Here is a 14,331-nt window from a genome sequence, read left to right on the forward strand (position 1 = left end):
GTGTGACCCAAGAGTTGTTTATAAATTTGTGGTTAGGGACTTCATCTAGATATTTTATTTATTTATTTATCTATTTTTGGTAGTGGTGTACATGATGAGGTATTGTTTATAACGTATATGATTGAAAAGTACAAGCTGATTCGTATCCTGGAGTCCTAGGGTGTGAAGACTTTGGAAGGTGGACAATGCCCAAAGAGAGAATGAAAAGCAGTTAAAATGTTAGCTGCTCTTATCACCTTGCATTCAGCCAGTGTTTCTGCTTTCCCTTGGTTTTGAGAAAGGCAGATGATATACTAGATATTTGGGGTTCTAAATTACAAACAGGATGGCTTAAAATTACTACCTCTCTCTGGCAACATAAACCCATTGTAATGAAGTTTGTTCACAGGTGGTTGCTGTTTAAAACCCTTTATTAAAAGGGGGATGCATTTTTATCTTGAGTTTTGGATATGGTTAGACAATTTTATTTGCATTAGGAAAGGTCAATGAAGGTCACAAGATCAAAGGCCAGTCTCATAATTTTAATCCCCCACATGAGTTTCTGAGCTGTATAAAATCACAAAATAGTAAGCAGGATGAATATGGAAATGCCTCGTGTTACTGAAGGGATTAATGTTTTCATTGAGTCGGGTGTTGAAACAGATATTGACTACTGATTATGAACTATTACTTGTCATTGTTTATTCTACATTAGTTATTTTTGCTAGGCAAGAATGCTTGTCTGTTTGTTTTGTAATGTTATTTTTTTTTTTTATCTTTTCCATCACCACTGGAGACAACGGCTCATGTTTCTGTCTTTTGCAGATGTGAATCCTGTAACGTCCATCAGTAAAATTTTCGGAGTGTTGATACAAGATAAAGTAGTAAAGATTTAATGGTTGGTAATATTTTATTTGATTTCTTTAAAGACTTATTTGTCTGAGTGGAATAAGTAGTGTACAAACATTATTATATTACTATTACTGTTATTTTTACTTTCATTATTATTATTATTATTATTATTATTATTATTATTATTATTATTATTATTATTATTTCATAGTGTTATCGATGTGTTTTGGATTGCTTTTCATGTAACGACAGAACTTTTAAATACTCCTTGGAAGAAGTTCTGTGAAGGTACTAGTGTTTGAATTTTAGATAATGACATTTTGTTAATAGGAGTCATGTCATTGTGTAACAGTGTTAGATTTGTATGCAGTTATGATTATTACTTTTCTTTATTACTTTTTTTTTTTTTTTTTTAGATATTTTCACTTTCATGGGTGCCACAGTATTTGCATGGAAGGATCATTGTCACTACTTTTTTTTAAGTTGATAGCAGGTCTCCAGTCTCTCATTGTGTGGTTTCTTCACTGCGTGGTGAGCGTCGATGCATAGTCTGACAACCACAGAAAATACCTTTGGGACGTGCAGTAGTTTTAGACATTTTTATGAAACTTGTGGATGAGAAATAGACTCTGTCTCTCTAAATCCATGTGTGTGAAAAGAGCACATGGTAGATGAGCCTAGCGACCTTGCCTCTCCAGTGCCAGCAGACTGAGCAGAGACTCATATGTCGTGTGACTTTCCCTGCTGAGGCCATGGCCACTACATGTCTCGTGGACAGTGATGGTGTAGATTTTCGGTGACATTGAAGACGACGTCTAACAGTGTAAATATGCTGAATTCAGTTAAGTTGAAAGTGTTAAGAGAAATCTCCACTGTGGATGGTATTCTGAGAAAAGCATGAGTATTAAAACAGTTCATATATAAGTTTGAGCAACACTGCAATGTGAAATGAGAAGTCTACTACTGAAACTGAACCAGTTTTCTTCCATCTCTCATGTGCTGGCAAGAGCATTTTGTATCAAGTCATCAGTTAAGTATGACTAGTTAATCCTGTACTGTTATTCTTCATAATAAACTTTAGTATAACCTACTGTATTGCTATTGAAGAAAATACTTAGGAGTTGAAAATTAGGGATTTAGCAAAGGATCCAGAGTTGATTATGGCTTAGGTCATTTATTGGGAACAAGTTCTGAATTAAGGCAGATAGTTATTAGCTGTATTAATAGAAAATATTAATATATTAACTCCATGTGATCTTCCACCTTGCATTCTTTATTACATAGAAATCATTCCCTGTAGAAGAAATTCACCAAATATAAGATTAGGATGAAGTGTGAAGGTTTTTAGGAATAGCAACAGGAGGAGGAACTGAATTACTTTGAATGGGTGCTCTATACTAATTGGAAATACATCTAATTAGTACACATTCAAGTTTTTATTATCAACACAGCTTTATGAGTCTCATGGATTGCCTATCAAGACTTAAAAAAAAGTCATACAATATACTCCTGAAGTAAGCTTTCATTCACACTTTTTGTTTCCTGAATATTGGTTGATGTATCACCAAGTCGCTTGTGATGTGAGCTCATTGCACATCTTGTGGAGAGCTTATTCATGGGTGTTCTTGTTTTGTATTCCCTGTGGCCTTTGCAGCAGTTCCAGCAATTCCAATCATTCAGCTCGTTAAAAGCCACAAGTCAGATTCATCATATAAACTGTTTTCATGTATTGAAATTGCTGCTATATTGTCCACACATTTTAAAGGAATGCATACTTACTGTGAAATGTGTTCCCAGTCCAGAGAAGTACTAATTTTTCTGAGAGGAGAATATGTTGGATAAGTTTTTTGCTGTTGGATCAGACTGCAGAACTTGAGTAGTTGAAGTGTGTCTTCTCTGCAGCATGTGTCCAGACGAGTGAGTTGATTTGTGGCTTCCTGGGGTGCTTAATCTAAAAGCATTACAAGTCACCAAGTACTTCATTTGGAACACCAATGAATCACTTTGTGTGCCTCAACATGTCCATAACATTCATGAGATTGTAACTTGTGATGGATGATGGTGATCTTACAGAGTTTTCAGGTTTGCCTTTTTACAGAACATGAATTATGAGCTGATGAAGGAGTGAGTAACTAGAGGTCTGGACGTGCTGCCTTCTCAGGTGGTCATCGATGTTGGTATTTTCTTCAAGTGTGGAATAACAAGTCACCTTCCAGCAACAGCTGATATTTGTGGCCATGCTTTCTTTTCCAGATTTCCATTTTTGCCTAGGGCTTGATTCCTGGTCTGGATCTTATCGGAAGTCTTCTCAAAGCAATACAAACGGTAGTTTGGTGTCCTCAGTTAAAATTTTGGGACAGGCTTCTCTTGGTCACCCTTGCATGTTTCTCTCTCTCTCTCTCTCTCTCTCTCTCTCTCTCTCTCTCTCTCTCTCTCTCTCTCTCTCTCTCTCCAATAAATTTGAAAGTCACACATCAGGAAGAGCAGTGTTAAAATGAAAGAAAGATTTGACTAGAATGCATTGAATTTCTCATACAAGCAGCTGCTGTAGGGTGTATGTTACATTATAGTATAATTTATACTGTCCTGAATGGATAGAGAGAGAGAGGTTTGGGAGGAAGGCGATTAAATGCAGATGATAGGGAAAGGATATGAAAAAAAAAGGTAAAAACAAGAAGGAAGTGGGAATGGGGAGGTGGACATGAAGTGAGGTTAAGAAAGAGTTCTGACCAATGATATTCAATTCTTAAAATGACACAGGTTGACATGTTGCTCTAGGTAAAAGTAAGGATAGGAATTAAGGCTGCCTCCTTAAGCAGAGCTGTCTGTACCCTGTAAATGAAGAGCATGTTGAAGACGATTAAAGTCGCGGACTGTTTATATTGCTATATGGTAGTCAAATTAGGGTGATTAATTCTTTGTAAATATATATATATATATATATATATATATATATATATATATATATATATATATATATATATATATATATATACACAACATTGAAAGGTACTATAATGATGAAAAATAACAAATACACATTGTTATGATATACATTCACATGTACGTGAGACAATGAAGTCAGAGGGAGAGTCTGAGGTGCGGAAACATTGAAGTTGCAGGCAGGAAGGATTATCGTGGCAAGTGTCTGTAGGGAAGGGAAGGGAAGTCTTGAATTATTGAGTAAGACACGCCGTCAGCTGAGTGGATGTGGGTAAGGGCATGTAGGACAGTTCTGTGTTGACTTTTAAAGATGAATCTTGAAATTTCTAGCCAATATAATGTTTAAAGGTAGCTGTAGAAAAGAAAAATGTCGGCGATTATAGTAATGAAGGAGAAATGTTTCAGATCGTATAGTGAAAGGGTTAAGTGAGTGAACAGGACAAATTTCGGTGTGAATTAATGTGGATGTTGCTCATTGTTTCATCCATGTCATCAATTAAACAATGAATTTGATCTTAGGAATTATACAAGTATGGCTATAACACCACTATTAAAGTCTCCGAGATACTGACCCCATCACAAGTTAGCAAAAAGATATACTTAGGCCTTATAGAATATAACAAATAGATAGGCGAAGTACAGACGCACTTGAATCCTTGCTAATCCTGGCCATGTAATTAACCAATAACAATTTAACAACACCTGATAACCACACATGGGAAGAGGCAAGCAGGCAGGTCATCCGGGTTACGACAGAGGGCAGCTGTGGCCAATGCTAACTGCCATGAAAGGATGAAAGATATCACCTTTGTTTTAAACATAGGTAGGAAAACTGCTTAATTAAGTAGGGAGCCGACATACATACATACATACATACAGATGTGATCCTGTGAGTGTACTACAAGATTCTTGGTCATGTATCAACATCAGAGCGTGCGTGTTCAGAGGCTCGTGGGATGAAACGCAACTGGTTGTCTTTTGTTATAACCGCTGTTTCTTTCAACGTATTTCATATAGATTCTTCATACAATATAGGTCACTACTGAATGTTTGAAGCGTTATGTTCTCAAAAATGAAAACTTTACCAAACGTCGGACAATTATGTTATTTTGGCAGTGAATGATTGAGAAACCATTACCGATCAGTCAGTCGATCATAGCTTCAACCCGCAACAATTCAACATTTAGACTGATCTGTAAACACGCCCACATTTATTCTTATTTCAGACAGAGAACGGAGAAGTGACATGGCATAGCACAGCACAGCAGTAGCAGCAGCAGCCAGCAGGAACTCAGCGTGTCTTGTCCTTGCTGGTGACGGCCACACACGCCCCCTCACCTCGCTGTTCCGTAAGTTCGCTGTGCATTCACCTTAACATTTGATCTCCTAATGACTCATCCTTTTTATTACACAGTAGGCGAAGAGAGTAAGAAGAAAGCTGTCTGGACTTCCTAAATCCTGCCTATAAAAGTACTAGGCAACGAGAAGGAATTAAAACTGGTATTGTGAAGCCAAGAATAGATTATTATAATGTTATCTACGTAAGAAATATCTTTAGTTAATAGGTTAGTTGGCTAGTCAAACTGTCTAGACTTGCTAAATACTGCTTGTAAAAATGCAAACTAACGAATTGAAACTGGTTTTTAAAGAGAAGAATGAATAGTTAACAGTATTTGTATGGGAAATATTTTTGTTGATAGGTTCCTGAAATGAAGAGTCATGCAGTTTATTCTCTCTCTCTCTCTCTCTCTCTCTCTCTCTCTCTCTCTCTCTCTCTAATTGTACAGTGCAGTCTTATGTCAGGTTTACTGTATACACGAGTTAGCCTTGAGAGTCTCCGGGGAGTGTGGGCGACGTCTCTCTTTCCGCATCTTGTCTAGCGTGTGTACCACAATGCAATGTTTAGCAAGATTACCCTCCCCTCTCTCTCTCTCTCTCTCTCTCTCTCTCTCTCTCTCTCTCTCTCTGTGTGTGTGTGTGTTGTACCTATATTTACTTAAGGATTTGGAGAGTAACTTTTTATTTCACTTTATTTTTGTTACTTATCTTATTTTAACTCCAAGCTTAATTGTGTTATCTGATTTTTGTTTTCTCCCTCCATATCCGTTTACAAACTACGCTTTCTTCATTTCGTCTCTCGGTTTCGTAATTCCAGCTGGTTTTCCTTTCCTTTTTTTTTTTTTTTTTTTTCTCGTGTATTGAAATCCTCTTGTTCTCTTACCACTGCCACCATCACCATCACCATCATCACGTCAAAATACTCGTTTTAGAATTAGATCATCATAACAACTCTCTCTCTCTCTCTCTCTCTCTCTCTCTCTCTCTCTCTCTCTCTCTCTCTCTCTCTCTCTCTCTCTCTCTCTCTCTCTCTACTACTACTACTACTACTACTACTACTACTACTACTACTACTACTACTACTACTACTACTACTACTTTACATCCACCACCATCACCACCACCACCAACAACAACACTAAAACTACTACTTAAATAAAGCTTATAATAAAATTAATAGCGTCAGGGAGGATTAAAATGGGATAATTGAAGAACGGGTGTGACTGTGTAGTGTAGCGGGTGATTAGGTTGCTAAGAGCGCGCTGGGGACGAATTGAATTGCCCCAATCCAACAAGCAGCTAGCATTGCGGCAAACCGTGAGGGGCAGGATGGATGGAAAGGACTCGTGAAGGTCGATAGGAAAAAGTCTGTTTTAGAGTACTACAAGACACTGTTTTTTTTTTTTTTATATAATCTCTGGACTCTTGTTTATTTCCTTCCTCTTTTTTCCCTGTATTTTCATAGACCATAAAAATCAACTCATTTGACTCATTGATATTTTTTTCTTCATTAATGACGCTGATTGGTGCTATAACGTATTCAGAAACGCCTTCCCCTCTCACCACAATTTTCCATGGCCACTAAGACAACTATCCGGGTCTTCGAGACAGTATTCTCCTTTTAATAAACAAGAAATCTTGCCAGTCTATCACCAGAACCATAAAAAATTACTTTTAGAAACACGATTATCTTCAACTGGAGCCTTTGGACAGCAGTGATGATGAGAGAGCAAAGCGTTTCAGAATATGGACCTGAATCATCACTAATATCTTGAGTAGCGGGAATTACCTCTTATTATCTTTCTTCTTTGAATGTCAAGCTACTTAACTACAAGATTCATGACTCGTATTACACAAACCGTGATAATGGTACCTCTTGGGTCCCGCCGTGGTCTGGTCGAATGGATTCTTTCCACTACATATACTCAGAGGGGAACAGAATTCTCAAGCCTTGCCTCGTTTTATTTCTCGTATTCTCAAACACTTCTGTGCTTCACCTCCACTATTTCAAAAGGCTTTATCTAAATTTACACGAGTTATTTAAGATGTTTTACGGTTCTATAGGCAAAGTGACACGATTTCTACATTATTAACTGGAGAAGCATTCTTGAAAACCCCGCTAATCATCTCTGTGACTCTTGGAAAATATTCGTGGTGAGAGAGCAAAGCGATTCTGAATGCATGCTTAATATCTCTTGACTATCTCAGCTTGTAACAGTGTTTAATGGAACTTATGGGGCTGTGACCTTTTTGAGAGTGTTTCCATGATTTTGGTGATAGTTTAACAAATATTCTGCATCACCAATGAAAGACTATACCCATGGAAGCTTGACGATTCATCTCTGTGGCCTTTGAAAAGTTCCTATGACAATTTAAAGCCTTTGAAAATACAGGTCTGCATGGAAGAGATGAGGCTTCAAGGCATGGCCTACCCGATAGACTTTATCATACTTTGCTTTCCCTGACGCGGTTTTGCATCATTAATAAAGACTGTGTGTCAGACTCAGGAAGGTCCCCAAATGCCTGCACCAGCTTATGGATGGCTGTGGCTCCATCATTTATCACACCATCACGTTCCCTCTGACTAAGACCGACTTGCTGATTCATGACCATAAGTTAACCTGGCGCCACATTCTCAAACTTCGTGGTGTGTTGTTGTGTGTTCCTCGAGTTTCTAGCAAGATTTAGTGTTAATTGTGAAGGCTGTGTTTTTGTCGAGTATTCAAGAAGTTCTGATGGAAATAGTGGTGGATTTACGTGAGTTATTTGTTTTTACGGTTTTATAGGCAGTGACATGATTTCTGCATTAATAACTGAGAAACATTCTTGAAAACTCTGCTAGTCATCTCTGTGGTCTTTGAAAATATTCGTGGTGAGAGAGAGAGAGAGAGAGAGAGAGAGAGAGAGAGAGAGAGAGAGAGAGAGAGAGAGAGAGAGAGAGATGGGAGCCTTACTAATAACCTCTATGGTCTTTAAAGCTAATATGTTCAAGAGTTTGATGTTTTAGTGCCGGCTCTGTGTTTGATCTTGCCTTACCTCCAGTGCTTATTTCTCATGAGTTTTGTTTTTTATCTTGTAATTTTAAAAGGTGCGAATAAGTCACGTCTTACTATTTTATTCCTTATCACATACTCGTAAACAATTGCTGCTAAGACATTTTGTTCTCATTGTCTTATGGGGTTCGTAACATACTCATAAGAAGTCTCAAGGTAATAAATTTTGTTTTTAAGACCTTGTGACTTCTTTATTTAATACTCATAAGAAATGTTAATAATGTCTTTCTCATTGTCGAGGTAAAGTCACATGCAGCTGTAAGTCTCCCCCTGCACTGATCAACACACGTACTCGCTGCCAAATTGCTCTACAACCGTGGTGGACATGAGAGTAATGGTGCAGAAAGGGATGGTGTGACGAATACTCGGGACTAATAGCGTAGATGAGGGGAAGACCAGTGCTGGGGGCTTTCCTCTTCGATAGAAAGCTTGTACAAAAAGAACAGTGTTGGGGGTTTCTCCGATATGTAAGGCTTATATAGAGATATGAACAGAGAACCAGTGTTTGGGGCTTTCCTCTTCGATATAAAGCTTGTACAGAAATACTAACAGAGAGCAGTATTGGGGCTTTCTTCAATATGTAAAACTTGTACAGAGATATGAACAGAGACTAGCTTGTTCTCTACGTTCTTGTATTGTGAGTGGCGCGGTTAGTGTGTCCCCATTCCACCCAGCTCGTTGCACAGCGAGCACTCCCGATTGTGTTGACCGTATGTGTTGTCTCTTAACTCCTTCAATACTGGGACACATTTACTTTGAGATTTGGGTACAATTAGACCATTTTATTGACATTAGGAAGAGTCTGTGGAGGTCAGAAGATTAATGGCCAGAGCCTTCACTATTTCAATCCCCTACATAAGTTTCTGAAGCTGTATAAAATCACCAAATAGGAAGCGAAGTGAATATGGAAACGCGCCATGATACTGAAGAGGTTAAAGGAATCCAGACATCTTACATTCTCTGGGGACACACTCAACTCGGCAAACATGACTTGAGCTGGCTTTCTCATCTCTCTACACTACATATATCTTCCTATATTTCACCCTAGACCGTCACTACAGGCTAATAACTATACAAACAAGACATATCAACGCCTAACACTTTTCGTTTCATTTGTGTCTTTCAAGAACCATGCTCTGGACTTACACCACAACTTCATTAGCCCTTTTACCTCGATATGCAACACTGCACAATACTATAAAGATAAATATAAACCTTGCATATATTTCTTGGAGCACTAAAAGAAGGAAGAGGAAGATTAAAACATGGATTCAGCCGTGTGTAGCCAGTTTAGTGTTTACAGGTGGCCAGTGGCTAGTGAACACCATAGAATATTCTGGAGAAAGTAATGATTAGGGAGAGATGTACACCAAATAGGAGAGTCAAGCCTGAAGAGAAACTGTATCAGAGGAAGGGCTGAGAAATCTGGGCTCGTATTTTGAAACAATTCTTTGCTTCACCTTCACTATTTCAGAAGGTTTTATTTGAATCTACACGAGGTTTTAAGTGTACTTTTACGGTTCTGGAGGCAGATTAGCAGGATTTTTACAACATTAACTGGAGACACACTCTTGAAAACCCCGCTCATCATCACTGTGACCTTTGAAAATAGTCGTAGTGAATGAGCAAAGCGTTTCTCTAATGTTGGCCCTAAATCTCGAGGTCTGTAAATGATTCGAATGCATGTTCTTTATCTGCCGCGACCCGAGGAAGCCTTGTTTGGGAGGCAAGGGCGCCGTAATCTGCAATATCACTGGACGAGACAGCCACTCCGTCCTGGTGAGTGGCAGCCGATCACAGGGTAAAACGTGTCGCTCCGTGTGAGGTGAATTGCTAACGAGATGCAATAGTGGCACGGACGACACACACACACACACACACACACACACACACACACACACACACACACATTACCTTTTCCTCCCACATTACTACCAGTCACCTTTCATCTTCCTCCTCCTCCCAATCCCTCATTCCCCAACCCGCATCTCCTTAACACTCACCTTCTCCTTCTAATTGCCGCTATACTCACCACCACCACCACCACCACCACCACCATCATGCTCATTGTCTCCCGGATGCCAAGGCTGCATTCATATTTAACTACACTTTGTCTGTATTGATAAAGCGGAAGTTTTTATTCTTTTTTTTTGTGGGACGTGCGATCAGCGAGCACCGTTTGGCATACTGATTAATGAATGGAGCGCCGTGGTGGTGGTGGTGGCGGTGATGGTGGTGGTGGCGGTCTGTACGTGCAAGTAATACCTGTAGCTCCTTGAATGTTACGCTGTTATATTCTACAAAACTGTTCATCATTCACTTCGTATTTGATGGACAGAACAATTATACACGGTGATGTGCGTTTTAGAGGACGTCATTCTTTAGAGGACACACACACACACACACACACACACACACACACACACACACACACACACACACACACACACACACACACACACACACACACACACAGTATATATACATAATGCATATTGTGACACACTTTTGCGTCGCGCCTCCCCTTCATTCATAAGGCTCTAGCTGAAGTTGCACTGGTTTCTAAGTGTGTTTGTGCGGTTCTAGTAAAAGATAAACAATATTTCTACATTATGAACAGGGGAAACACTCTTGGGAACCGGACGAGTGATCTGTGTGGGCTTTGAAAATAGTCGTGGTGAGAGAGCAGCAGTTTCTAAATACGGGCCTTTGGAGGACACACACACACACACACACACACACACACACACACACACACACACACACACACACACACACACGTAAAGGCGGAAGAGACCATAAAGCTCCCCCTGTCTTCAGCTACAGGAGTTGTTGACAAAAGACTGAAATGGATACAAGCTATCGCCCATCAGATGATTCACCACGCTCTGGATCGGCGGCGTTCGGTGTCGCCCCTCCTCCACATGGGACGGCGGCGGCGGCGGCTTGGGAAGAGAACCTTGCGTTGTCTGGATAGTGCAAATACAATACACACTTACAAGACTTTTATTTAACACGTTTATAGCCAAAATCTATATATGACACAAAACAGGCTTTCCTGGAAGGAGGAATGCCGCTGTGTATTGTATCAGTGTGTGTTAGTGTGCAGTGTGTGGCGGGGACACACGTGAAAGGGTGGGCAGGCGGTGTGACTTGTGTGTGCGGTGTGTCGTGTGGTGGTGGTGGTGCAGAGGTTCCCTGGCGGGCACGTTGCCGTCCATTGACTCCTCTCCCTCAGCGCATCGTGGACACACTTCACATTTACAAACCAAATTTCTCTCGAGTGACGAAAATTTGCTGAGGAATGGCAGAATGTCTCAGAGGAAAGCAGATGCGGCTTGGCAGTGCACACACGTCGCGAAGTCCTGCAATTGCCTGCGGTGCGCCATCAGTCACTGCAAACACTGCCGCTACTCTTAACACGCGTGGCTCACTGTCACCTCGCCACAGTCACAAACACCGCCACCCTTTGTATTGAAACCATGAAGTGGGACAATTCGCATCAGATCTTATAACAGTGAGGGATGTGTTCCCGAGTGGTGTGCTAGTGAGGAGGGAGGGATCAAGTCACCAACTCCCCGAGGAACTTAATAACCAGGATGATGAGGAAAGCCGCCACGATGAAGCCGCCCACCACCAGCACCAGCACCTGCAACGCCGACCCCTCCGTCTCCGGCGTCTGCGACCACGACAGGAGGGAACTCTGAAACACGGGAAGAAGGATCGTGTGTCAGTTAACTGGAGTGGACTTGTTGTCTGTGTTGTTGTCTGTGTAACTTTGACACTTGTGACTGTTCGTGTAAAGGAGCAGGAAGAGTGGTTGGCGATTCAGTTACTTGTACACACACACACACACACACACACACACACACACACACACACACACACACACACACACACACACACACACACACACACACACACACACACACACACACACACACACACACGACTACCCTCATCATGCTCATTGTCTCCGTGCAGTATAGGATGCCGAGGTCACATTCCTATTTAACTGCTCTTTGTCAGCATCAGTAAGAGGGCAGTCTACCTGTCAATTCCTTCCAGACGTGTGATAAACGAGCACTGTTTGGCTTATTGATTAAAGAGCGGCGTGACGTGACATCTTTCGCGGTCAACACTTGAGCACTTGACTCGTCCCTCCCATTTTTTTTTTTTTTTCATGTAAGCGGGAAAGCTAGCAAAGGACAACATAAAACGAAAAAAAAAAATAAAAAAAGGCCCACTAAGTTGTCAGTCCCTTTGCAGTTGAGAGAGAGAGAGAGAGAGAGAGAGAGAGAGAGAGAGAGAGAGAGAGAGAGAGAGAGAGAGAGAGAGAGAGAGAGAGCCTCCAAACTGGTCAAGAGTAACATAGCCCCCCCCAAAAAAAAAAAAAAAGCCCCACTATGTTGCCAATCCCCTTGCCGGTTCGATAGAGAGAGCCAAAAAAAGAAAGGGATAAATGTTTTAACCCTTTCATTGCTATTTCCCACTGTGTCTCTTCGTCACAAACCACATTGAGGTGTTTTTTCGGCTTTTTATCTTTATTCTGTAGCCTTTTTTTTTTTTTTAACATTTCACGGATCAGAAGTTGGAGAATCTACACATTTCATTCCTTTCTTTCCTTTTCTAGTGGTAAATGTTCGCTAGAATATTCCACAGTGGTTTTTAGTGACGCTTGGTGTGTACTGCAGTGAAGGAAAGGTTATTACGCATTGGATTTGTGTTTTATTCTACTTAAGGTTACTCTACTTATAACGTATTGGAGTTGTGTTTTATTCTACTCAATCGTATGCTGTGTTCGTATCCTCTTTGACTGACAGGGCAATTATAGACAATGACGTGTATTTTGAGCTGGAATAAAGTGGTGGTTAGTTTGAGGAAATGTTAATAAGTTTAGGACTAGCGGCAATTTCATAAGTTTGCTGCTACACACACACACACACACACACACACACACACACACACACACACACACACACACACACACACACACACACACACACTCTCTCTCTCTCTCTCTCTCTCTCTCTCTCTCTCTCTCTCTCATTTCCTCATTCCTTCCTGTTCTGTAACTTCTCCTCCCTCTTGCTGTTTTACTTTTTTTTCTTTCTTTCTTCCTTCTTTCATAATTTCTTCCTGTTCTAAAGGTTTTCTTCTCTTTTTCTTCTCATTTTCTTTATTCTCTTATCTTATTCCTTGTTACTACCGTTTCTCGCACTGTTGTTTCTTTTTCCGTCTCTTTATCTTCAATTTTTTTCTTTCTTTCTTCCTTGTTTCATAATTTCTTCCTGTTCTTAAGCTTTTCTTCTCTTTTTCTTTTAATTTTCTTTATTATCTTTTCTTATTTCTTGTTAGTACTGTTTCTCGCTTTTCTTTTTTGTTTCTTTTTCTTACTCTTCATCTTCAACTTTTTTCTTTACTCGTTTTCTCTCTCTCTCTCTCTCTCTCTTTTTTTATTCATGTATTGAAGAAACCAACCTAAGAAAAAGAAGAAGAAAGAAGAGAAGAAAAAAAACTCGCTAACGATGCCGCTCACAAAAAGAAGAAGAAGAAGAAGCAAGATAACAAAAGATCCACGAGAGAGAGAGAGAGAGAGAGAGAGAGAGAGAGAGAGAGAGAGAGAGAAAGGTTATCTAACGTTTTCTTTCGTGTTTCCGCTGACAGACACACTTTGCATCACATTCCTTCACCATTCCGCGCCGAACATTTCCACATCACTATTCACCTGAGCGGGGTTATTCTTGCGCGAAGTCACTCTTGCATTTGTACGGCATTGCTCTGTGGTTGGTGGCTGGGTGGAGGAGGAGGAGGAGAAGGAGGATGAAACGCTCTGAGCTCGTATTCTCAAACACCTCTGCGCTTCATCTCCACTATTTCAAAAAGGCTTCATTTAAATTTACACGAGTTTTTTTTTAAGGTGTTTTTATAGTTCTAGAGGTAGAGTGACAAGATTTCTACATTATTAACTGGAGAAACACTCTTGAAAACCACGCTAATCATCTCTGTGGTCCTTAAAAAATGTCGTGGTGAGAGAGCAAAGTGTTTCTGAATGCGGGCCTTGCTCTCTCCCGCCACGACGATTTTCCAAGGCCAGGAGGATGATCAGACGAGCTCTCAAGAGTATTTCTGCTGTTAATAATGCAGGAAACTTGTCAATCTATCA

The 14,331-nt window shown here is 40.2% G+C and overlaps 2 protein-coding genes across 8 annotated transcripts in view; one reads left to right on the forward strand and one right to left on the reverse strand.

Annotated features, from left to right (window-relative positions):
- LOC123514862 (protein arginine N-methyltransferase 1-like) overlaps window positions 1–1,917 on the forward strand; it is a 10,667-nt gene extending 8,750 nt beyond the window's left edge. For all 7 annotated transcript variants that reach the window (XM_045273120.1, XM_045273117.1, XM_045273119.1 and 4 more), the window contains exon 10: window positions 805–1,917. The gene's annotated coding sequence lies outside the window, so the exon portion shown is untranslated. The remainder of the gene's footprint in view (window positions 1–804) is intronic.
- Window positions 1,918–11,155: 9,238 nt separating this feature from the next.
- Window positions 11,156–14,331, reverse strand: part of LOC123514697 (bcl-2-related ovarian killer protein-like) — a 58,085-nt gene continuing 54,909 nt past the window's right edge. The window contains 1 exon segment of the mRNA XM_045272752.1: window positions 11,156–11,868. Within this exon segment, the coding sequence (XP_045128687.1) occupies window positions 11,728–11,868 (141 nt within the window). The 3' untranslated portion in view covers window positions 11,156–11,727.

Source organism: Portunus trituberculatus, chromosome 38 (genome assembly GCF_017591435.1).
Source record: "Portunus trituberculatus isolate SZX2019 chromosome 38, ASM1759143v1, whole genome shotgun sequence".
Classification (NCBI taxonomy): domain Eukaryota; kingdom Metazoa; phylum Arthropoda; class Malacostraca; order Decapoda; family Portunidae; genus Portunus; species Portunus trituberculatus.